This window comes from Mobula birostris, chromosome 7 (genome assembly GCF_030028105.1).
Source record: "Mobula birostris isolate sMobBir1 chromosome 7, sMobBir1.hap1, whole genome shotgun sequence".
In the NCBI taxonomy this organism is placed as follows: domain Eukaryota; kingdom Metazoa; phylum Chordata; class Chondrichthyes; order Myliobatiformes; family Myliobatidae; genus Mobula; species Mobula birostris.
Genome location: NC_092376.1, coordinates 5186051 through 5211534, shown reverse-complemented (window position 1 = coordinate 5211534; position 25484 = coordinate 5186051). Strand labels below are relative to the sequence as shown.

Here is a 25484-nt window from a genome sequence, read left to right as displayed (position 1 = left end):
AACGTGCTCGTCCCACTTCAATGTCCTGGTAACGGTCGTCCCCAGGAATTTGAATGACTCAACCACAGACACTGCCTGACCATTAATTTCCAGGGGGTCAGGTGGGGGAGGTTGTCGGCAGAATTCAATCCTCGTTTCCACTGTCTTGGCGGTATTATCTTCGTCTTCCCCTTTATTTTTCACTACTGATTTTTGGAATTTACAGAACTGTGCAAAAGTCTTAGGCACATGTAAAAAAATTCTGCAAAGCCAAGATGCTTCCAAAAATAATGAAATGAACAGTTTCTAAATATCAAAAAATCTACTATAAAAGAGCAGTAAACAATAAAAATCTGAATTAAATCAGTAACACAAGAAAGTCTGCAGACGCTGGAAATCCAAAGCAACATTCATAAAATGCTGGAGGAACTCAGCAGGTCAGGCAGCTTCTATGGAGGGGAATAAACATCACTGTTTCCGACCAAAACCCTTCTTAAGGGCTGGAAAGAAAAAGGGAAGATGCCAAGATGAAAAGGTGGGGGAAGAGGAAGGAGGCTAGCTGCAAGGTGACAGGTGAAGCCAGGTGTGTGAAAAAGGTCAAGGGATAGAGAAGAAGGAACCTGATAGGAGAGGAAGTGGACCACAGGAGAAAGGGAAGGGGGGGGCCCAGGGGAAGTAATCAAATCCATATTTAGTGTGACTACCCTTCGCCTTTAAAACTGCATCAGTTCTCTTGCGCACACTGTGGTTCAGTTTCATGAGAAAATCGGCTGGTAGGTTGTTCCAAGCATCTTGGAGAGCTTGCCACAGTTCTCCTGCAGACTTTGGCTGTCTCACTTGCTTCTGTGTCTCCAGGTAAACCCAGACAGCCTCTATGATGTTCAGATCAGGCCTGTGAGGAGGCCATACCATCTAAAACCATATTAGAAATCCAGGGTGCCTAAGACTTTTGCACAGTACTGTATAATAATTTTATGCTTTTGCAGTGTACTGTTGTCACAAAAGAACAAATTTTATTGTGTAAAAGCCAATGATAATACATTTGATTTCCAGTGACTGAGTTCCTTCAGTAATACCTGGCACTACCAGCAGGGGGCACACTCTGACCACTGCAGACATTCAAACCTGAGCGTCGGAAGGGAAGTTTTACAACTTCAGTGCAGAGATGGGAAAAGTCACTATCTGCTAGGCATTTCAGAGTGCGGGATTGACTCCATCGCCCACTTCCCCAACTCAACTTCCCTCAATTCTGCACTTTCTCTTGAAATTCACAGTTTGGTACAGCTATTTGAAAGTTCAAAGTAAATTTATTATCAAAGTACAAATATGTCACCATAGACAATCCTGAGATCCATTTTCTTGTGGGCATTCAGAATAAATCCATGAAATATAGTAGAATCAATGAAAGATTGCACCGAACAGGACAGACAAATAACCAATGTGCAAAAGGCAACAAATTACGTGAATATGAGAGAGAGAGACTCTGCTCAAGACATCACAGACACATCACTCCCCACCATCTGTTGTATCTACAGGAGGGGCTACGTCAGGAAGACCACATTCATCATCAAAGATCCATCGGTTGTCGCTGCAGAAAGTGTGGACTCTGACCAATACATCGTGGGAACATCCATCCCCACCATGGGTGTATCTACAGGAGGGGCTGCCTCAAGAAAGCAACAGCCATCAAAGACCCCCACCACCTGGGCCAGGCCATCTTCCCACCACTCCCATTGGGCAGGGGTCCCACACTGCCAGGTTCAGGAACGGCTACTTCCCTTCAATCATTCTGACTCTGAACCGACCGGCACTACCCAATCACTGCGACAGTACAGCACGACTGCAAGGTTCACTTCCGGTCTTCCAGTTAAGATGGCGCCTGTCTACAACGCTCTGTCGGTCAACATCTCCTGGATAGATCATGAAACCATGTATTTCACTTCTCTTACATTTGATTTTTGTCTTGGGTGTGATTCTGGAACTGTTGGAGCCTGTGATTTGCAGTTTGGAGATCGTTTGGGTGTTCCAGTGCTCTGCAGTCTCCGAGAGGATTCCGGGATGCAAAGGCAGCGAGTGCAAACCTCGTGGCGGGAAGGCTGTGGGCTGGTTTGACTCCATTTCGCGGATTAAAGTGATGCGGGCAATCGAAACATTGAGGGTGAGTGCCGGCTACCTGCCTTTTGGTCGCTAGGGGATCGCTCTGCTGCTGAAGGGGGAGAGGCCTGCCACTGTGCTCGGAGAACGTTACCCAGGTTTTCTGTGTTTTGGAAACGGACTTGGACTATAGACTCATAGTTTTCTATATTCTGTCTTTATCACCCGATCTTTCTCATTTTTTGTGTGTGGGGAGGGGGATTTGGGGGTCAATGTGCCTGTTCCATTTTATTTTTTTTTTGAGTGGGGAGGAGGGATTTGGGGGTTGATGATTGTGCTGCCTTTCTTTTCATTCTCGGTTTCGTGGCTATCTGGAGAAGAAGAATTTCAGAGTTGTATACCCTGATAATAAATGAACCTTTGAACACTGTGTTCACTTTGCACTAGAATGGACTTTGTTCAAATTGTGTTCTTTGTACAAATTCTGTTTAATTTTACTTTTATATGAATGTTTATCTGATGCTGCTGCTAGTAAGTTTTTTGTTGCAGCTGTAGACATGACAATAGACTCGACTTTGACTTTGAAATCCTCATCTTTGTTTCACTGTGAACTTGAGGTTACTGTACAACTCTGTAAAATACTGCTTAGGCCACAGCTGGAGTACTGTGTGTAGTTCTGGTCAGCACTCTATGAGGAAGACTGAATGAGGCCATTCGGTCCATCAAGTCTGCTCCACCATTCCGTCATGGCTGATTTATTATCCCTCTCAACCCCATTTCCTGCTTTCTCTCTGCAATCTGACACCCTGACTAATCATGAACCCATCAACCTCTGCTTCAAGATTACCCAATGACTTGGTGATGATAGCCATCTCTGGCAATGGATTCCGCAGATTCACCAAAGTCAGGCTCAAGAAATTCCTCTCATCTCTGTTTTAAATGGATGCCCCTCTATTCTGAGGCTGTGACCTCTGGTCCTAGACTCTCCCACTATAGGAAACATTCTCTCCACATCCACTCTAAGTCAATACAGTTCAATGAGATCACCCCCTCATTCTTCTAACCTCCATTGAGTACAAGCCCAGAGCCATCAAACACTCCTCATATATTAACCCTTTCATTCCAAGGATCATTACACAAAGGCACACCTCAAAGATGCTTGTTTAACCCCCTGCTCTACTGTCTCTACACCCGTGACTGTGTAGCTTTGTACAGCCTCAAGCACCATCTCTGAATTCACCGATAACACCACTGTTGTTTGCAGAGTCTCATATGGTGAAGAAATGCCACACAGGAGCGAGACAGATCAGCTAGTTGGGTAGTGCTGCAACAACCACCTTGTACTCAGCATCAGTAAGACCAAGGAGTTGAAAGTGGACTTCAGGAACGGGAAGTCGAGGGAATGAACACCAGTCCTCACCGAGGGATCAGCAGTGGAAAGAGAAAGCAGTCTCAACTTCCTGGGTGTCAGCATCTCTGCGGATCTGTCCCAGGCCCAACACATCTCAGCAATTACGAAGAAGGCATGGCAGTGGCTCCACTTCACTGTAAGTTTTTGAGGAGACTCACTATGTTATTAAGCCTCTTTCAAATCTCTACAGATGCACCATGGAGAGCATTCTGACTGGTTGCATCGCTGTCTGGTGTGGAGGGGCCACGGTAGAGGACTGACAAAATTTTAACCTCTGTCAGCTCCATCATGGGCACTGGGCTCCCCAGCATCGAGGGCATCCTCAAAAGGTGATGCCTCAGAAAGGCAGCATCCATCATTACGGACCCCCATCACCCAGGACATGCCCTCTTCTCATTGCTACCATCAGGGAGGAGGTACAGGAGCCAGAAGGCACACACTCAACTTGTTAGGAAGAGCTTCTTCCCTTGCACCATCTGATTTCTGAACGGTCCACGAAATGTTGAGAACTGCTTCAATATTTTGCTCGCTTTTTGCACTTTTTAAGTATTTTCTTACTGTAATTTGTAACATTTTTCTACATATCGCACAGTACTGCTGCCGCAAAAGAACAAACTTGACGGCCCGATTCGGAGTCTGAACTCGGCCTCATCATAGCATCCAGAGAAGTGGCAGCCTGGATCTCACGACTTCCCGGGCATGAGCCTTACCTTTGGGGTCAACCTCAGCCAGGTAGGTGAGGGTACAGCTGTTGGCAGTGTTCGTCTCCACTAAGTATCCGGTCTGGATTGAGACGGCGCGAACCCGTTCCTTCTTCGGAGGGTAGTTCTGAAAGAAATAGATTAGAGGATATATCCTAAAGAAAGGTTGAGGGAGCAAGGACTTTTCTCATTGGGGAGAAGGAGGATGAGAGGTGATTTGATAGAGATGTACAAGAGAAGAGTGGTCAGCCAGAGACTTTCTCCCGAGTCAGAAATGAGAGGACATAATTTTAAGGTGCTTGAAATACAGGGTGGGATGTTAGAGGTGGCTGTTTTTTGACATAGAGATTAATGGAACACACCATCAGCAATGGTGGGAGAGGCAGATACATTAGGGACGTTTAAGAGACAGGCAATGCATGATAGAAAAATGAAGGTTATGTGGGAGGGAAGGGTTAGGTCTCAGAGTGGATTAAAGGGTTAGCACAACATCATGGGCCGAAGGGCCTGAAATGTGCTATCTTTTATGAAAGTGACCAAGCAGTCAGACAGCAAATCTCAACAGAGAGCCCCTGCGGGGCGGGAGAGTCACAGACACGGAGCAAACCAAGGTACAGGTCTCAGCAATTCCCCACAGAGAGCCCCTGCCGGGCGGGAGAGTCACAGACACAGAGCAAACCAAGGTACAGGTCTCCCTGTGCCCGCCTCCACATGGCCCAGGAGGAGACTGAGCCTGTTCAGCTCACTGAGTTTGCTTATTTAGTGAACAGGCCCTGCCGGCCCAACGAGCCGCATCACCCTCGGCAACCCACCTGCAGTATTTAGCCCCAGCCTCGACCACCACCCCCAGCACCCCGAGTGCGTAGCCTGCTCATCCCTCACCGTAAAGCTGTGCTCTCTTTTCTCAGAGATACAGAACAGTAACAGGCCCTTTGGGCCCAACGCTGGCAACTCCTCCATCTCCTTCTCCCCCCCTCGAACCCTCCCCTTCACCCCTACTTTAGCAACCCCCCCTTCCCACCCACTGACCCCCTACCACTTCCCCCTCAGCTCGTTGCATTCTCCCCCCCTCCCCACCCCCTTGCCTCCCACCCCACCACACTCACCGGGTGTTTGACTGAGTAGTTCATGATGATATAATCCGTGCCCATGGGTATCCATGACCTCAGGGTGACCACGTCACGGTTTTTCAAGGGTTTTGGGCACCTCCCTGGTGACCAAAGAACAACAAAACAATCACCAACCCCTCCCCCGGAAGCAGGTTTAAACAGGATGCGGGAACGGGGAATGGGACTGGGGAGCTCAAGTAATGAACGCTGTGCTGGTGGCACAAGGAAAGGCCATTTGATCCAGGGGATCAATACCGAACAAATTTCCCACCTAACCTACTTCCATTTCACTGAACTTGGCCCAAATCCCTCCAGACCAGGAGTTCCCAGTCTGGGGTCCACGGACCTCTCAGTTAACAGTGTTGGTCCACAGCATAAAAAGGATGGGAACCCGTGCACTACCCTTCCTATCCTTGTACCTGTCCAAGGTCTTTTAAACATTGTTACTGTTCCTGCCTCAACCATTTCCTCTGGCAGTCCGATCCACATACTGACCACCCACTGGCTGAAATAACTCTGTCGCGGACAATCTCAAGCCCGGCTGTGAGAGGAGGAGGGTTGTACGTGGGGCTGGCAACCCCATCCCGTAATAACCCAGAGCGACAGAAACACCAACAGAAGCTCCAAAGACCCCGTCCCTGGCAGAGGAAGGATTTTCGAAGATGAGCTACACCAGGGGACAACTTGAAAGACTGGTCCAGGTCAGAGGATGCAGGTGAGCTGCTGACAGCAGCCTATGGCCCAGTCGGGGTGATGAGCTGAAGTAAGTCTGGGTGAAAACCACCCCTCGGTCCCTATTAAATCTCCCCACTTTCAGCTTAAACCTGCACCCTGTAGAACACAGTACAGGCGCTTCAGTCACAATGCGTGATGACATTTCAACCTGCTCCAAGGTCAATCTAACCCCTCCCTCCCACATAACCCCCCATTTTTCTTTCATTCTCTTAACTGTCCCGAATGTATCTGGTTCTACCACCATTCCTGACAGTACAATCCACCCACCCACCACTCTCTGAGTAAAAAACCTACCTCTTGACATCCCCCTTACACTTTCCTCAAATCATTGTAAAATTATGCCCTCTCATTAGCCATTTCCACCCTGTGAAAAAGTCTCTGGCTATCCACCCGATCCATGCCTCTTATCATCTTGTACACCTCAATCAAGTCACCTCTCATCCTCCTCCGCTCCAAAGAGAAAAGCCCCAGCTCACACAACCTATCCTTGTACCACATGCTCTCTAATCCAGGCAGCATCTTAGTAAATCTCCTCTCTAGTTCTTGCTTCCCACCCCTGGAGAAAACCATGAGTTCATTCACCCTATCTGTGCCTCTTGTGGTTTTAGACACATAGGTATGACCAGACCACCTCTGAGTCTCCTATTCTCCAACGAAGGATGTCCCAACCTGTTTGACCTTCCTCCGTAATTCAGTCCCTCGAGTCCCAGCAACATCCTCGTAAATCCCCTCTGCATCTTTCTGATAGCAGGGTGTCCAAAACGGAATGCAAATCCGGTCTCACCAATGTCTCGAACAAGATGTCTACTGAATGGGTTCGTTGGATTTACACAGAGCTTGCAATGGGGAGGCTGTACTCAGGTCTCAGCAGCACACCATGCGAGGGTTTACAACGGGACCTAAGACCCCACTGAAAGATTGAATAGGTTAGGACTTTCTTCCTTCAGCAGGAGAATGAAGGGAGATCATATAACTCAAGTAAATGTGAGGTTTAGCACTCTGAGAAGTGGCAGGACTTACAGGTAATGATAGGACCCCAGGGAGTGATGTAGGAGAGAGTGATCTCAGACTACCAGGACACATTTTCCTGAAAACCACGGCTCAGGGGACAGGGTGGTGGAGAAAACATTTTGCACACTTGCTTCAATCTGTCAAGGCATTGAATACAAGAGTTGGGAAGTTATGTTACAGCTGTACAAGACTTTGGTCAGACCGCAGTTGGACTATACAGTTCCAGTTGCCTGCATACAGGAAAGGTGTCATTATACAGGACTGGGTGCAGGTAAGTTTTATGAGAATTTTACTGGTTTAAGGCAGGACCTTTAACAACGCTGATGTACAGAGGAATCTTGGGGTCCAAGTCTACAGCTCACAAAGTAGACTGGGAGGTAAATAAGATGGGATGTGTAAATGGGAGGGGACAGACTCGATGGCCAAAAGGCCTGTATCTGCGCTGTTTCTCTCTGACTGCACTGAATGGGGCAATGAATACAAGAGTCAGGAATTCACACTGCAGCCGGAAAATCTTTGGGTCTTGGCACTTTGTGTGCAGTGCTTGTTATAGGAAGGATGTCGAGGCTTTGGAGAGGCGACAGACGAGATTCACCAGGATGCTGCCTGGCTTAGTGGGCGTGAACTGTAATGAGAGGTTGGACAAAGTTGGGATGCCTTCTCTGGATCGGCGGAAGCTGAGGGGGAATCTGACAGAGGTTTGTACGATTATGAGAGACAGACAGATGGCAATGAAACTGTACCTGAATTTCACAATGAATATGCAGGGAAGGAGGGAGATTGATCATGAGGGGGATTTAGTTTAATTCTGCACTGTGGTCAGCACAGACATGATGGGCTGAAGCGTCTGGTCCTGTAACACTGTCCTGTGTTCGACATCAATCCCTGTCTACTGGTGGATACTCTGTGGCTGAGGACTGATTCTCTGGGGGTGGGGAAGATGGGTGGGGGGTGGGGGGGAAGGATCATCTCTCCCCAAGGTCTCCCGACCCAAGATTCCACAGCAAGAACAACATTCAAGCCATCGGTGACTTGACAGAGGTGTACAGGATGATACGAGGCATTGACTGAGTGGACAGCCAGAGACTTTCTCCCAGGGCGGAAATGGCTAACTATGAGGGGGAGTCATTCTAAGGTGACTGGAGGAATGTTAAGGGGGGTACATCAGAGGTAAGCTTTTTGTTAAAACATGAAAAGTGACGGCGTGGAACGTGCTACAAGTGGCAGATCGATTAGGGACATTCAAGAGACAATTAGATAGGCACATGGATGAAAGAAAAATGGAGGGTTATGTGTGGGACGGAGGGTGAGATTGATCTTGGAGTAGGTTAAAAGGTCAGCATAACATTGTGGGCCGAAGGGCCTGTACTGCTCTACGATCAATGTCCCCAGCTCAAGCAGCAGCCAGTGACGGTGCCTCTCTTCGTCCTGATCCCACGGGATCTCCTGGTGCTCAGACTGACGACCGGTACCGGTTTCCCAGTCTCGCGGGGTCTGGTAGGCACCCCCACCCCCCGTCCCAGCGCTGCGCCCTTTACACTCACAGGCGTAGTAACCGACGTCGGCGTTGGCCGTCAGCCTCCCGATGTCGAAGGTCTCGATCATGTTCTCGTCCCACTTGCGGCGGTACTCAGCGTCGTGGAGAACATCGTACAGCGTCTCCGCGCTCAGCTCCTTACACTGCATCCGGCACTGCGGGCGAGAGGCGGCAACGTCACCGAGACCGGGCCAGGCCCGGGGGGTGCAGGGTTGTGAGGGGGGTGTGGGGTGGGGGGAGGGAGGGGGGGTTGTGGTGTGGGGGGAGGGGGTTCTGGTGTGTGGGAGGAGGGGGTTGAGGTGTGGAGGGAGGGAAGGGGATGTGGTGGAGGGAGGGAGGGGGGGTTGTGGTGTGGGGGGAGGGAGGAGGGGTTGTGGTGGGGGGGAGGGGGTTCTGGTGTGTGGGAGGAGGGGGTTGAGGTGTGGAGGGACGGAAGGGGATGTGGTGGGGGGAGGGAGGGAGGTTGTGGTGTGGAGGGAGGGGGTAGTGGTGTGGGGGGAGGGGGTTGAGGTGTGGGGGGAGGGAGGGGGATGTGGTGGGGGGAGGGAGGGAGGTTGTGGTGTTGGGGGAGGGAAGGGTTGTGTTGTGGGAGGACGGGGTTGTGTTGCGGGGGAGGGAGGGGATTGTGTTGTGGGGGAGGGAGGGGTTATGTGGGGGGAGGGGGTTGTGGTGTGGGGGAGGGAGGGGGTTGTGGTGTGGAGGGAGGGAAGGGTTGTGGTGTGGGGGGGAGGGAGGGGGGTTGTGTTGGGGAGGGAGGGGGGTTGTGTTGTGGGGGAGGGGGATGTCGACAAAGAAGGGGTAAAATGGGTGGGACGGACAGTAGGATTGGGAGGGGGAGTGTCTCCCCGTGTGACACTCTTTCAGTACCACCCCTCCCACAGTGTGACCCTCCCTCCATTCAACGTGCAGAGTGAAGGAAACAGCCAGGGGTGTGTAACTGAAACCATAGGCCAGGGTGGGTCTCGTTGGCAAGACAGGGCAGGAACCAGTCCAGCAGGCCGCTCTGGAATTCATCCTCCATTCCTCCTGGTACAGCCACAAACCCCAACTCCCTGCCACCAGAGCACACCACACCCCACAGGCACCTCTGTCCGAGGCCCAACCACTCACTCTGTGACTCGATTGCAACGAGCAGTGACACGTCCTTGGCAGATTCCCAGAACTCCATCCCGTAATCCTCTGCCTGCCACATAACGATTTATACCAGACGGAAACAGGCCTTTCAGCCCAACCTATCCATGCTGACCAGACTTCCCACCTGTACTAGCCCCATTCACCTGTTTAGACATACAGTGTGGAAGAGGATCATCTGGCCCTCGAGCTACACTGCCCAGCAACCCACCGATTTAACACCAGCCCAATCTCGGGGATACTTACAATGCGCAACTAACCTACCCAACCAGTACGTCCCTCTATTCTGAGGCTGTGCCCTCTGGTCCAGACTCTCCACGTCCTCTCTGTCTAGGCCTTTCAATATTCGATAGGTTTCAACGTCCCAATCTTCTAAACTCCAATGAGTACAGGCCCAGAGCCAGCAAACGGTCCTTGTTCATCCATCGAACCCATTCACTCTTCTGGACCCTCTCCAATGTCAGCACACCTTTGCTTACAAAATGGGCCCAAAACTGCTCGTAATACTCCAAGTGTGGTCTGAACAATGTCGTATAAAGCCTCAGCATTACATCCTTGCTCTTTATTCTCGTCCTTTCGAAATGAAAGCTAACATTCCATTTGTTGTCCTCACCACAGACTCAACCTACAAGTTAACCTTTTGGGAATCCTGCACGAGGAATCATAGGTCCCCCTGTCCCTGGATTTTTGAATTTCCTACCTGTTTAGAAAAATAGCCTTTGCTTTAATTCCAGACATCCCACCTCTCCCGGAACTTCCGGGAGGCTCCTGCATATGAATAGTGGCTCCCTGATGCCCGCAAATTACATACAATATCACGGAAATCAATTTTTTTTGAGAGAGAGCGAAAGCAAGCGAGAGCGTGAGAGAGCCATGGCAGAGTGCTCCAAAAAAAAGAAAATATAAAACGTACGTCACCCCAGACTACACTAAAGTGTACCCCTGCCTAATACAGGTCAAAAATAATGACAGTGTTGCTCGCTGCACTGTTTGCAACAGTGACTTTTCTATTGCCCATGGTGGGTTAAGACTGTAAAAGACATGTTGAGGTGAGTTTAACAGGTGTCATTCGTTCATTAGCATAGCTAACGTTATTTAAGCTAGCTGGCTAGCTGCTGAGGAGCTACTCTATTGCAGACATCCCACCTCTCCAGGGAGTCTCCCGCAAATTGATGGTGCTACCTCTCTGAAGTGGGTTTTTGCAGGGTGGGATGTCTGTAATTCCTTCTGTCAAAGTGCACGACAATACACTGCCCCACACTGTATTACATCTGCCACTTCTTTGCCCATTCTCCTAGGATGTCTAAATCCTTCTGACTACCCTCACTTGGACCTTTTAGATCTCGAGTCCTCAAACCCGGGATAAAATTCTTCTATCAATGCCTCTCATTTTACAAAAAGATCACCTCTTAGTCTCCTACACTTCAACAAATTAAATCCAACCTCTCCTAGCTTGAGTCTCAGAAAGATATTTGTAACAACCTATCCCAGTGTTAGGCTCTTGAACGATGATAAGATTGTCTCTTGATCTCACAATATCTTATTATGACCTGGCACCTTATTATGTACCTGCACGGCACTTTCTCTGTAACTGTTACACGTTATTCTGCATTCTGTTATTGTTTTACACTCTCTTACCTCAACGCATTGTGTAATGCAATCTGATCTGTACGAACAATGTGCAAGACAAGATTTTCACTGCATCTTCAAAGTTCAAAGTAAATATCATTATCAAAGTACATATATGTCACCATACACAACCTTGAGATTTGTTTTCCTGTGGACATTCTCAGCAAATCCATCACAGAATAATAACCATAACAAAATCAATGAAAGACCGCTCCAACTTGGGTATTCAACCAGTGTGCAAAAGACAACAAACTGCAATTACAAAATAATGATAAATAAATAAGCAATAAATCTCAAGAACATGAGATGAAGAGTCTTTGAAAGTGAGTCCATTGGTTGTGAGAACATGTCAATGACGGGGCGAGTGAAGTTATCCCCTCTGGTTCAAGAGCCTGATGGTTGAGGGGTGATAACTGCTCCTGAACCCGGTGGTGTGAGTACTGAGGCTCCTGTACCTCCTTCCTGATGGCAGCAGTGAGAAGAGAGCATGGTCAGGTTGGAGGAACAACACCTTATATTCCGCCTGGGTAGCCTCCAACCTGATGGCATGAACATTGACTTCACTAACTTCCACTAATGCCCCACCTCCCCCTCGTACTCCATCCGTTATTTATTTATATACACACATTCTTTTTCTCTCTCTCCTTTTTCTCCCTCTGTCCCTCTGACTATACCCCTTGCCCATCCTCTGGGTTTTTCCCACTCCCCCTTTTCCTTCTTCCCGGATCTCCTCTCCCATGATCCTCTCGTATCCCTTTTGCCAATCACCTGTCCGGCTCTTGGCTCCATCCCTCCCCCTCCTGTCTTCTTCTATCATTTTGGATCTCCCCCTCCCCCTCCCACTTTCAAATCTCTTACTAGCTCTTCCTTCAGTTAATCCTGACGAAGAGTTTCGGCCTGAAACGTCGACTGTACCTCTTCCTAGAGATGCTGCCTGGCCTGCTGCGTTCACCAGCAACTTTGATGTGTGTTGCTATATAAGCAATATCATGTATTTATATTATTGTGTTTTATATTATATATTTTATATCATTGTGTTCTTTATCTTATTGACACCCAGGACATGCCCTCTTCATTGTTACCATCAGGGAGGAGGTACAGAAGCCTGAAGACACACACTCAGTGATTCAGGAACAGCTTCTTCCCCTCTGCCATCAGATTCCTAAATGGACACTGAACCCATGAACTCTACCTCACTACTTCTTTGATTTATGCTTTTGCACTATTTATTCAACTATTTGATATACATATACAGTGCCTATAAAATGTATTAACCCTCCCCCCTTGGAAGTTTTCATGTTTTATTGTTTTTACAACATTCAATCACAGTGGATTTAATTTGGCTTTTTTGACACTGATCAACAGAAAAAGACTCTTGTCAAAGTGAAGACAGATCTCTGCAAAGTGATCTAAATTAATTACAAATATAAAACACAAAATAATAGATTGCACAAGTCTTCACCCCCTTCAAGTCAGTATTTAGTAGATGCACCTTTGGCAGTAATTACAGCCCTGAGTCTGTGTGGATAGGTCTCTATCAGCTTTGCACATCTGGACACTGCAATTTTTCCCCATTCTTCTCGACAAAACTGCTCAAGCTCTGTCAGATTGCATGGGGATTGTGAGTGAACAGCCACAAATTCTCAATTGGATTGAGGTCTGGACTCTGACTAGGCCACTCCAGGACATTAATTTTGTTGTTTTTAAGTCATTCCTGTGTAGCTTTGCTTTCATACTTGGGGCCGTTGTCTTTCTGGAAAACAAATCTTCTCCCAAGTCTCAGACTTCCTGCAGACTGCATCAGGATTTCCCTGGATTTTGCTGCATTCATTTTACCCTCCACCTTCACAAGCCTTCCAGGGCCTGCTGCAGTGAAATATCCCCACAGCATGATGCAGCCACCACCATGCTTCATGGTAGGGATGGTGTGTTTTTGATGATGTGCAGTATTTGGCTTATACCAAACATAGCATTTAGTCTGATGGCCAAAAAGTTCAATTTTGGTTTCTTCAGACCTTACAACCTTCTTCCAGCTGACTTCAGACTCTCCTACATGCCTTCTGGCAAATTCTAGCCAAGATTTCATGTGAGTATTTTTGCAACAGTGACTTTCTCTTTGTCACTCTCTCATAAAGCTGTGACTGGTGAAGCACCCAGACAACAGTTGTTGTATGTGCAGTCTCTCCCATCTCAGCCACTCATCATCATCATCATCAGGTGCTGTGCCCAGTTTGAGCTTTGACTGCCATGGCCCACACACTCCTGTTTCGGGTCAAGTGGATCAATTCATTGGTATTCATTTCCAGTTCTCTGGCTGCTGTCTCCATCATCATCTGTCTTTGTCTTCCTCTTGCTTTCTTCCCTTTAATCTTTCCCATAATTACTGTGCATTCTAACTCCTCTTTCCTAATCACATGTCCAATGAAGTTACGTTGCCTTTTCATGATCTCGTACATTATTTCTCTTTTTGTGCTTGCTCTGTTCATGACATCCTGGTTAGATATTCGCTTTGTCCATGATATTCTTTGCATCCTCCTCAAAAACCACATCTCTGCTGCTTCAATTCGATTCCTCATGTTACAAGATATTGTCCAACATTCTGAGCCATATAACCTAACTGGATAAACGTAACATTTCAGTACTCTGAGGCGGGTTGTCATGCCTAGTTTAGTATTGGTCAGTATACTCTTCATTCTCGTAAAGGTGTCCTTTGCCATCCCTATTCTTCTTTTGATGTCCATGTCGCACCTGCCATCTGATGTCACCCAGCTTCCTAAGTAGCAAAAGTTCTGTACTTGTTTTATGTCTTCCCCATTTATTCTCAGCCTGCAGATAGGATTCTCCTTCTTTTTGGATATCACCATACATTCTGTCTTTTTGCAATTAATAGACCCATTTTTGCATTTTGTTCAACAACTATATCAATTAAGTTTTGTAGTTCTTCCTCCGTACTTGCAATTAACAGTGTCAGCTGCATATCTGAAATTATTGATGTTTTCACCGCCAACTTTGATTCCCAAGATGTTTCTTATTTTTTGTAATATTGTTTCACTGTACACATTAAATAAATCAGGGGAGAAAACACACCCTTGTCTAACGCCTCTCTTGATTTTCGTAAACTGACTCACTACTCCATCTATTCTTCCAGCCGCAGTTTGTTCCCAGTACAGATTTCTAATTAGGTGGAGGTCTTTTGAATCTAGATCTAGAGTTTTATGTAATATTTCAAATAACTTATTGTGCTTCACTTTATCAAATGCTTTTGTGTAGTCGATAAAACAAACAAATCTTTTTGCACTTGAATAGCTCGTTCTGATAGTATCCTTAACATCAACATTGCATTTCTTGTACCTTTGTCTTTCACAAAACCACATTGTTCTTTACCTATTTCAGCTTGTATCTTAGTTTTATCTCTTGTCATCAAAATTCTTAGAAGTATCTTGGTGATATGTCTCATTAAACTTATGGTCCTATGTAATTCACATTCCATTGCTCCAGCTTTCTTAGGAAGAGGGATAAATACTGATTTTTTTTTTGCATGTGCCTGCACGCGTGCATCTATATAACACGCGTGCTATGCGTGTGCATCTGCGTGCTTGCGCGTCTATGCGTGTGCGTCTGCGTGTCTGTGCGTCTGCGTGTGTGCGCATCTGTGCGTGAGCGTCTTGCATCTGTGTGTCCATGCGTGCGTCCGTGATGATGGATTTTTCATGGCTTTTTACAAGGCGCTGAGCGAGAGAGAGACTGTGTGGCGTGCCACTCCTCACACAGACAATTTCGCAGTATTTCCCCTTTATTTTACGAGGTCGAGTTGCGATCTCGACACTCAACCTGGCACAGATGGAAAGCATACTCGGGGCAAACCCGACTAGTTTCGAACCCGGGAACCCTCGCTCACGGGTCCGGCGCCGATGTCGTTGCGCCACCAGCCGGCCCATAAATACTGATTTTTTCATCTCTTCTGGTATTATTCCAGTCTCATAAATGTCATTGATTAAATCAGTAAGTTTTTCCAATCCCATAATCTTCAAGGGCAATAATTTGTTCTATTACTGATTCATCAGGACCTGCTGCCTTTCCTTTCTTCATCTTACTTATTGCATTATGAACTTCAGATTTTAAAATACTCGGACCTTCAATGTTTTCCTTAATTTCTGGTTTTTCACCTTGATCGTCTTCAAACGATTCCTGAATATACTCAGTCCATCTGATCATAATGTCATCTTTTTCCATCCTTTGCTTTCAAACATCCACCTGAAGAACAGAGGAGCTTTTTACCAGTGATATTCTTGATTTGTTGATGTAACCTTTCTGGATCAGTAATAGGGATTCTTTCTACTTGCTCACATTCCTGGTTTAACCATTCTTCTTTGGCTTTTTGACATAAGCTTTTAACTTTTTTATCTAAGGACTTATATTCCATAGGATTTGTTTTCTTCCATCTCCTTTCTTCCATCAGATTTTTGATTTCATCTGTCACCCATTTATTCTTTGTGCTTTTTTCTTTTTTAGGAATCACTGACTTTGCTGATTCTACCAAGGCATCCTGTAGAGAGTTAAATCTCAAGACACTGCAGCTTGTAACTCCTCCAGAATTGTCATAAGTCTCTAGGTGGCCTCCCTCACTAGGCCCCTACTTGCACAGTCACTCAGTTTTTGAGGACAGCCTGCTCTAGTCAGATTTACAGCTGTGCCATATTCTTTCCAATTCTTGATGATTGACTTAACTGTACTCCAAGGAATATTCAGTGACTTGGAAATTTTCTTGTATCCATCTCCTGACTTGTGCTTTTCAATAACCTTTTCACAGAGTTGCTTGGAGTTTTCTTTTGCTGTGTTGGTGTAATTTTTGTCAAGATACTCACTCATCAGCAGTTGGACATAGAAACATAGAAAATAGGTGCAGGAGTAGGCCATTCAGCCCTTCGAGCCTGCACCGCCATTCAGTATGATCATGGCTGATCATCCAACTCAAAACCCTGTACCTGCCTTCTCTCCATACCCCCTGATCCCTTTAGCCACAAGGGCCATATCTAACTCCCTCTTAAATATAGCCAATGAACTAGCCTCAACTGTTTCCTGTGGCAGAGAATTCCACAGATTCACAGCTCTCTGTGTGAAGAAGTTTTTCCTCATCTCGGTCCTAAAAGGCTTCCCCTTTATCCTCAAACTGTGACCCCTCGTTCTGGACTTCCCCAACATCGGGAACAACCTTCCTGCATCTAGCCTGTCCAATCCCTTTAGGATTTTATACCTTTCAATCAGATCCCCGCTCAATCTTCTAAATTCCAGAGAGTATAAGCCTAGTCGATCCAGTCTTTCATCATATGAAAGTCCTGCCATCCCAGGAATCGATCTGGTGAACCTTCTTTGTACTCCCTCTATGGCAAGAATGTCTTTCCAGATATAAAAATACACCTTCCAGACACAGGTGTATTTTCACTACAATCAATTGAAACACCTTGACTGCACCCAGGGGATCTCTGTTTAACTAATTATGTGACTTCCAAAACCAACTGGCTGCACCAGTGATAATTTGGTGTGTCACATCGGGGGGGGGGGGGGGGGGACATCCTCATGCAATCAATTATTTTCTGTTTTATATTTGTAATTAATTTAGATCACTCTGTTTTCACTCTGAATCGAAAGAGTTTTTTTCTGTTGATCAGTGTCAAAAATGCCAAATTAAATCTACTGTGATTCAATGTTGTAAAACAATAAAACATGAAAACTTCCCAGGGCAGGGTGAATACTCTTTATAGGCAGTGTATATACATATATACACATTTATTGTAAGTCACTTTTTTCCTACATTATCACATATTACAGTGTACTGCTGCCGCAAAGTTAACAAATTTCACAGTATTTTTGTTTTTAAATGCACTTAAGTGACATTTAATAGTATAAGTGGTGAGAGATCTGAGCAGGGGCATGCTGTGATCACAGATGGTTGGCAACAAGGGTGAATGATGGGAACAAAATGGAAAGAAATGCTCTGGCTTCGGTTTAAGCTCGGGAATATTATGGGATGGATAAGGGAAAGGACTGCTGCTGTGGGGACCTGCGACTTGTTTCACTCAGTGCGGAATATCGGTGTCGTATCACTCAGTGGTAACACCGTGTCTTCCTCCTGACCTCGTGCCCACCAGCAGAAGTAGAGCTGCTGGGTCGGAAAACTTGAGATTTTAATACCCAATCCTGACTTTTTTTAATCTTGCTGACTAGTTTCTAGCATCACTTAAGGGTTTGTTTAGAGCAAGGAGTCACGTGGATGAAAGAGAAATGGAGAGCTGTGCAGGAGGGAAGGGTTAGGTCGATCTCAGAGAAGGTTAAAGGTCGGCACTACATTGTGGGCCGAAGGGCCTGAACTGTGCTGTAATGTTCTATGTTCTATTTGCCGGTGATATTTAACCTGATTCTGATTCTGTACTGAGTGCTTTTCTTGTGCTGCAGCAGATCCAGACTAACAATTATTTCATTCTCCTATACACTTCTGTACTGGAAATGACCTTAAACGATCTTGACTCAGCACCATCCTGTGGTTCCCCACGGGTCACATCCCGTAAACCAGGGAACCTTCCATTTCCTCCCACTCTGTGCCAATGCCAGCGCCGCCTCTCAACGCAGCCGTCACAGGCAGGAGATACAGGAGCCCGAGGACCCACATCTCAAGGTTGGACAACAGGTTCTTTCCTGTTGTTGCCAGGTTCTTGAACCCACCTGAAAAATCCCCAGTTCTGCCTGTGACTCAGCGACAGCGGATCTGTACACCACTTGCTGGTGTTTCTCGTTCCCGGGTCACACCTCAGACGGAAAGGGAGCCTGTGGTGTCTGGCTGCCACAAGGCAGCAGCGTCCGTCACAGTGATAATGTGGTCAACCGGACCTACAGCTTTGCAGACGACACCAAGGCTGGGGGTGTAGTGGACAAAGGCTGTCATGGCTTGCAGCAGGATCTGGACCAGCTGGAAAAATGGGCTGAACACAGCAAATGGAGTTTATTGCAGGCAAGTGTGAGGTGTTGCACTTCAAGAAGACAAAGCAGGGTACGTCTTACACGGTGGATGGTAGGGCACCGAGGAGTGCTGGAGAACAGCCCTGTCTGGGAATACAGGTCCATAATTCATTGAATGTGGTGTTGCAGGTCAACAGATTTGTGAAGAAAGCTTTTGGCACATTGGCTTTCATAAATCAAAGTACTCAGTACAGGAGATAAGATGTTATGTTTAAGTTGCAGAAGACATTGGTAAGGCCTAGTTCGGAGTATTGTGTGCAGTCTTAAGTCACCAATCTACAGGAAAGATGTAAATAAGGTTGAAAGAGTGCAGAGGAAATTTGCAAGGATGTTGCTGGGACAGTAGGACCTGACTTACAGAGAAAGGTTGATTAGGTTAGGATTTTATTCCCCGAAGCCTCAGAGAATGAGGGGAGATTTGCTGGAGGTAAACAAAACTCACACTTCACCTGTGAGCCTGTTGGGGTCATACACTGTATCCAGTGCTCCCGGTGTGGCCTCCTGTAGATCGGTGAGACCCGACATAGATAGGGAGACCGTTTCGCTGAGCACCTATGCTCCATTCACCAGAAAAAGTGGCATCTTGCAGTGGCCAGCCATTTTAATTCCACTTCCCACTCCCATTCCAACATGTCTATCCACGGCCTCCTCTACTGTTGCGATGAGACCACACTCAGGTTGGAGGAACACCACCTTGTATTCTGTCTGGGTAGCCTCCAAACTGATGGCATGAACATCGATTTCTCGAACTTCCGATATTGGCCCCACCTCCCCCTTCACCATTCCCCATTCCTCTCTCTCACCTTATCTCCATGCCTCCCCATCGCCTCCCTCTGGTGCTCCTCCCCCCTTCTGTCCTCTCCTATCAGATTCCCCCTTCTCCAGCCCTTTATCTCTTTCACCAATCAACTTTCCGGCTCTTTACTTCACCCCTCCCCGTTTCACCTCTCACCTTTTGTTTCTCCCTTCCCACCCCCACCTTTCATCTCTGATTTCTCTTTTTCCCTCCAGTCCTGATGAAGGGTCTCAGCCCGAAACGTTAACTGTTTACTCTTTTCATAGATGCTGCTTGGCCTGCTGAGTTCCTCCAGAATTTTGTGTGTGTTACTTGGATTTCCAGAATCAGCAGATTTTCTCTTGTTCGTAATTAGATTACCTTTCAGTCATGTCCGCGTTCAAGATTTAAAAAGCAGGACTTCGAGTCAGTTTTCTGTCAGTTGGACAATTCGCACCGGGGTGTGTAAAAAGAGCAACTTTTGAATCAGGATGATGATTGAGATTTTGAAGGCAGGTTTCTCTGAGTTGAGGAGCGACCAATCAGCAAGAGGGATTCATTGGAAAGGGCCAATGAGAACAATTAAAGTACAAGTGGAGCGGAGCGGCCATTCGTTTGGAGTGTGCCAGTGTTTAGAGTGGCTTTGGCTCGTCAGGCTTCAGTGAAGTAAATTGGTCTGTAAATTTCTAAATTTCTTAATTTCTTTACCTCCCTTTCTCTCTCTCGCTCTCGTTATTTGTTCATTCCTCATCAGTTACGGCATAATAGTTTAGTGAGAATGTCTCCAGGGCAGTGTTCTGTACCTTCAGACTCCTAGATAAGCACATCTGCCCCAGCTGAACTCAGCTGCTGCCCTGAGAGAACGTGTTGGAACTGGAGCTGCAGCTCGATGACCTTCCACTCATACGGGAGAATGAGGAGGTGACAGGCAGGAGCTCCAGGGAGGTCGTCACCCCTAGGCTGCAGGAGACAGGTAACTGGGTGACTGTCAGGGGCAGGGGAAGTGCACAGCCAGTGCAGAGTACGTCCGTGGCCGTTCCTTCAATGGTAAGTGTGTAACTTCAAATATTAATGAAGGGGACGACCTACCGGGGAGCGAAAGTGACCGGGTCTCTGGCATTGGTCTGGTGCTGTGGCTCGGAAGAGCAGAGAGGTGAAGAGGACTGCAGTGCTGACCAGCGATCCCATTGTCAGAGGAACAGAGACAAGGTTCTGTAGGCTCGATAGAGACACTCAGATGGTACGTTGCCTTCCTGGTACCAGGATCAGGGATGTCTTGGATCAGGTCCATGGCACTCTCAAGGGCAAGGGTGAGCAGCCACAGGTCTTGGTACATATTGGCACCAAGGTGAGGAGGTCCTGAGGAGAGATTCTAGGGAGCGAGGTAGAAAGCTGAGAAACAGGACCTCCAGGGTAGTAATGTCTGGATTGCTGCCTGTGCCACATGCCAGTGAGGGTAGGAATAGCATGATGTGGCAGATGAATGCGTGGCTGAGGACCTGGTGGGGGGGACTGGGGTTCAGACTTATGGATCACTGGGATCTCTTCTGGGGAAGGTAAGACTTATACAAAAGGGACAGGTTACACCTGAACCCGAGAGGGTCCAACATCCTTGGGGGCAGGTGGACTAGAGTTGTTCAGAGGGGTTTAAACGAATTTGGCAGGAGGGTAGGTACCAGATAGTGCTGAGGATGAGGTAGTTGGTTTACAAACAGAGGAAATGTGTAGAGAGACTCCCAGCAAGGAGAGGCGGATGACAGGGAAACATTGTAGTCAACGGAATGAGTTGTTACATAAAAAGCAGACAAAATCGACAAGGGTGAAGACAGGACTGAAGGTGTTGTAGCTGAATGCGCCCAGTATAAGGTAGGTGAACTTGGTACAGATTGGCAGGTATGATGTTGTTGGCATCGCTGAATCATGGCTGAAAGAAGATTAAGCTGGGAGTTTAATGTCGAAGGATACACATTGTACTGAAAGGATAGGCAGGAAGGCAGAGGGTGTGATGTTGCTCTGTTGGTTAAAAAAAAATGAAATCAAATCATTAGAAAGAGGTGATAAAGGGTAAGAAGGTGTTGAATCGTTGTGAATAGAGCTAAGGAACTGCAAGGGTGAAAATTTCCTTGATGGGAGTTGTATACAGATCCCCAAACAGTAGTAAGGATGTGGTGTACAGATTACAATGGGAGATAAAAAATGCATGCCAAAAGGACAATATTACAATAGTCATGGGGTTTTCAACATGCAGGTAGATTAGGAAAATCAGGTTGATGTTAGATTCCAGGAGGGGAATTTCCAGAGTGCCTATGAGAGGATCAGCTATTCTGGATTGGGTGTTGTGCAATGATTGGAGAGTTTAGGGACAAGTGATCGTAATATGATCGAATTCACCCTGAAATTTGAGACGATGTTAAAGTCAGATTTATCAGTATTACAGAGAGAGGAGTTGGCCGGAATTGATTGGAAAAGAACACTGGCAGGGATGACGGCAGAGCAGCAGTGGCTGGAATTTCTGGAAGCAATTCTGGAAGCATATATACATCCCAAAGAGGAAGTAGTATTCTAAATTTGACACAACCATGGCTAACAAGAGAAATCAAAGCCAACATAAAAGCTAAAGATAGGGCATATAATAGAGCAAAAGTTAGTGGGAAGTTAGAGAATTGGGAAGCTTTTAAAAACCAACAGAAGGCAACTAAAAAAGTCATTATGGAGGTAAAGTTGGAATACAAAAGTAAGCTAGCAAATAATATTTAAGCAGATACCAAAAGTTTCTTCAGATACACAACTGTAAAAGAGAGACTAGATAGGATATCGGACCGCCGGAAAATGACGCTGGAGAGGTAGTAATGGGGGACAAAGAATTGGCAGACAAACTGAATAAGTATTTTGCATCAGCCTTCACTGTGGAAGACACTAGCAGTATGGTGGAAGTTCCAGGTGTCAGTGGTCATGAAGTGCGTGAAGTTCCCATTGCTAGGGAGAAGGCTCTTGGGAAACTGGAAGGTCTGAAGGTAGAGCGGTCATCTGGACCAGATGGTGTACAGCACAGGTTTCTGAAAGAGGTGGCTGAAGAGATTGTGGAGGCATTAGTAATGATCTATCAATAATCACTAGATTCTGGAATGGTTCTGGAAGACTGGAAAATTGCAAGTCACTCCACTCTTCAAGAAGGGAGAGAGGCAGAAGAAAGGATGTTAGTCTGACTTCAGTGATTAGGAACATGTTGGAGTCAATTATTAAGGACGAGGTCTCAGGGTACGTGGAGGCACATGATAAAACAGGCCATAGGCAGCATGGATTCCTTAAGAGAAAATCTTGTCTGACAAATCTGTTGGAATTCATTAAAAAAATAACAAGCAGGATAGACAAAGGAGAATCAGTTGATGTTCTGTGCTTGGATTTTCAGAAGTCCTCTGACAAGATGCCACACATGAGGCTGCTTAACAAGCTACAAGTCCATGATATTACAGGGAAGATTCTAGCATGGATAAAGCAGTGGCTGATTGGCAGGAGGCAAAGAGTGGGAATAAAGGGAGTCTTTCTCTGGTTGGCTGCCGAAGACTAGTGGTGTTCCACAGGGGTCTGTTTAGGACTAATTATCTTTATGTTACATGTCAATGATTTGGATGATGGAATTGATGGCTTTGTTGCAAAGTTTGTAGACAATACAAAGATAAGTGGAGGGGCAGATAGTTTTGAGGAGGTAAAGAGGCTACAGAAGGACAGACAGATTAGGAGAATAGGCAAGGAAGTGGTAGATGGAATAGTGTCGGAAAGTGTGTGGTCATGCACTTTGGTAGAAGAAATAAAAGGGTTAACTATTTTCTAAATGGATGGAAAATACAAAAAACTGAGACACAAAGGGACTTGGGAGTGCTTGTGCAGGATTCCCTAAAAGTTAATTTGCGGGCTGAATCTGTGGAGAGGAAGGCAAATGTGATGTTAGCATTAATTTCAAGAGGACTAGAATATAAAAGCAAGGATGTAACGTTGAGAGTTTATAAAGCACTGGTGAGGCCTCACTTGGGGTATCGTGAGCAGTTCTGGGCCCCTTATAAGACAATAAGACAAAGGAGCAGAAGTCGGCCATTCGGCCCATCGAGTCTGCTCCGCCATTTTATCATGAGCTGATCCATTTTATCCTATTTAGTCCCACTGCCCCACCTTCTCACCATAACCTTTGATGCCCTGGCTACTCAGATACCTATCAATATCTGCCTTAAAGACACCCAATGACTTGGCCTCCACTGCCTGTGGCAACAAATTCCATAGATTCACCACCCTCTGACTAAAAAAATTTTTTCGCATTTCTGTTCTGAAAGGGCGCCCTTCAATCCTGAAGTCATGCCCTCTCGTATTAGACTCCCCCATCATGGGAAACAACTTTGCCACATCCACTCTGTCCATGCCTTTTAACATTCGAAATGTTTCTATGAGGTCTCCCCTCATTCTTCTAAACTCCAAGGAATACAGTCCAAGAGCGAACAAACGTTCCTCATATGTTAACCCTCTCATTCCCAGAATCATTCTAGTGAACCTTCTCTGTACCCTCTCCAACATCAGCACATCATTTCTTAAATAAGGAGACCAAAACTGCCCACAGTACTCCAAGTGAGGTCTCACCAGCGCCTTATAGAGCCTCAACATCACATCCCTGCTCCTATACTCTATTCCTCTAGAAATGAATGCCAACATTGCATTCGCCTTCTTCACTACTGACTCAACCTGGAGGTTAACTTTAAGGGAATCCTGTACGAGGACTCCCAAGTCCCGTTGCATCTCAGAACTTTGAATTCTTTCCCCATTTAAATAATAGTCTGCCCGTTTATTTCTTCTGCCAAAGTGCATAACCATACACTTTCCAACATTGTACTTCATTTGCCACTTCTCTGCCCATTCTTCCAATCTATCCAAGTCTCTCTGCAGACTCTCTGTTTCCTCAGCACTACCGGCCCCTCCACCTACCTTCGTATCATCAGCAAACTTAGCCACAAAGCCATCTTTTCCATAATCCAAATCGTTGATGTACAATGTAAAAAGAAGCGGCCCCAACACTGATCCCTGTGGAACACCACTGGTAACCGGCAGCCAACCAGAATAGGATCCCTTTATTCCCACTCTCTGTTTCCTGCCAATCAGCCAACGCTCTATCCACGTATGTAACTTTCCTGTAATTCCATGGGCTCTTATCTTGTTAAGCAGCCTCATGTGTGGCACCTTGTCAAAGGCCATCTGAAAATCCAAATATACAACATCCACTGCATCTCCCTTGTCTAGCCTACTTGTAATTTCCTCAAAAAATTGTAATAGGTTTGTCAGGCAGGATTTTCCTTTAAGGAATCCATGCTGAGTTCTGCCTATCTTGTCATATGCCTCCAGGTACTCTGTAACCTCATCCTTGACAATCAACTCCTTGATTATCTGAGAGACGGTGTGCTGAAACTGGGGAGGGTTCAAAGGAGGTTCACAAAAATGATTTCAGGATTGAATGGCTTGTCATAAGAGGAGCATTTGATGGCTTTGGGCCTGCATTCACTGGAATTGAGGGGTGACCTCACTGAAACCTATTGGATAGTGAAAGGCGTTGAAAGAGTGGATTAGGAGAGGGTGTTTCCTATGGTGGGAGAGTCGGAGACCAGAGGGAACAGCCTCAGAATTGAGGGGTGTCCTTTTGGAATGGAGATGAGAAAGAGGGGATTTTTTTCAGCCACAGATTGGTGAATCTGTGGAATTCATTGCCACAGTCAGCTGTGGAGGCCAAGTATTTACGTATATTTAAGGCAGAAGTTGACAGATTCTTGACTGGTCAGGGAATGAAGGGTTACATGGAAGGCAGGATATTAGGGCTAAGAGGAAAAAATGGATCAGCCTTGATGACATTGCAGAGCGGACTCGATGGGCCAAATGGCCCACCTCTGCTCCTACAGTCCCCATAAAAAGTATTCACTCCCCCCCCCACTTGGAAGTTTTCATCTTTGGGGTTATCGTCTTGCTGGAAAACAAATCTTCTCCCAAGTCGCAGTTCTCTTGCAGACTGCATCAGGTTTTCCTCCAGGATTTCCCTGTATTTTGCTGCATTCATTGTACCCTCTACCTTCACAAGCCTTCCAGAGCCTGGTGCAGCGAAGCATCCCCACAGCATGATGCAGCCACCATCATGCTTCACGGTAGAGATGGTGTGTTTTTGATGATGTGTGGCATTGGTTTACACCAAACATAGCATTTAGTCTGACGGCCAAAAAGTTCAATTTTGGTTTCATCAGACCATAGAACCTTCTTCCAGCTGACTTCAGAGTCTCCCACATGCTTTCTGGCAAATTCTAACCAAGAGTTCATTTGAGTTTTTTTTCCCAAC

General features: G+C 46.4%; 1 protein-coding gene across 1 annotated transcript in view; it reads right to left on the bottom strand.

Annotated features, from left to right (window-relative positions):
- Positions 1-25484, bottom strand: part of stard10 (StAR related lipid transfer domain containing 10) — a 53660-nt gene that overhangs the window by 13906 nt on the left and 14270 nt on the right. The window contains exons 2-4 of the mRNA XM_072262523.1: positions 8585-8732; positions 5292-5395; positions 4195-4312 (exon numbers count right to left, since the gene is read on the bottom strand). Of these exons, the coding sequence (XP_072118624.1) occupies positions 4195-4312; positions 5292-5395; positions 8585-8732 (370 nt within the window). The remainder of the gene's footprint in view (positions 1-4194; positions 4313-5291; positions 5396-8584; positions 8733-25484) is intronic.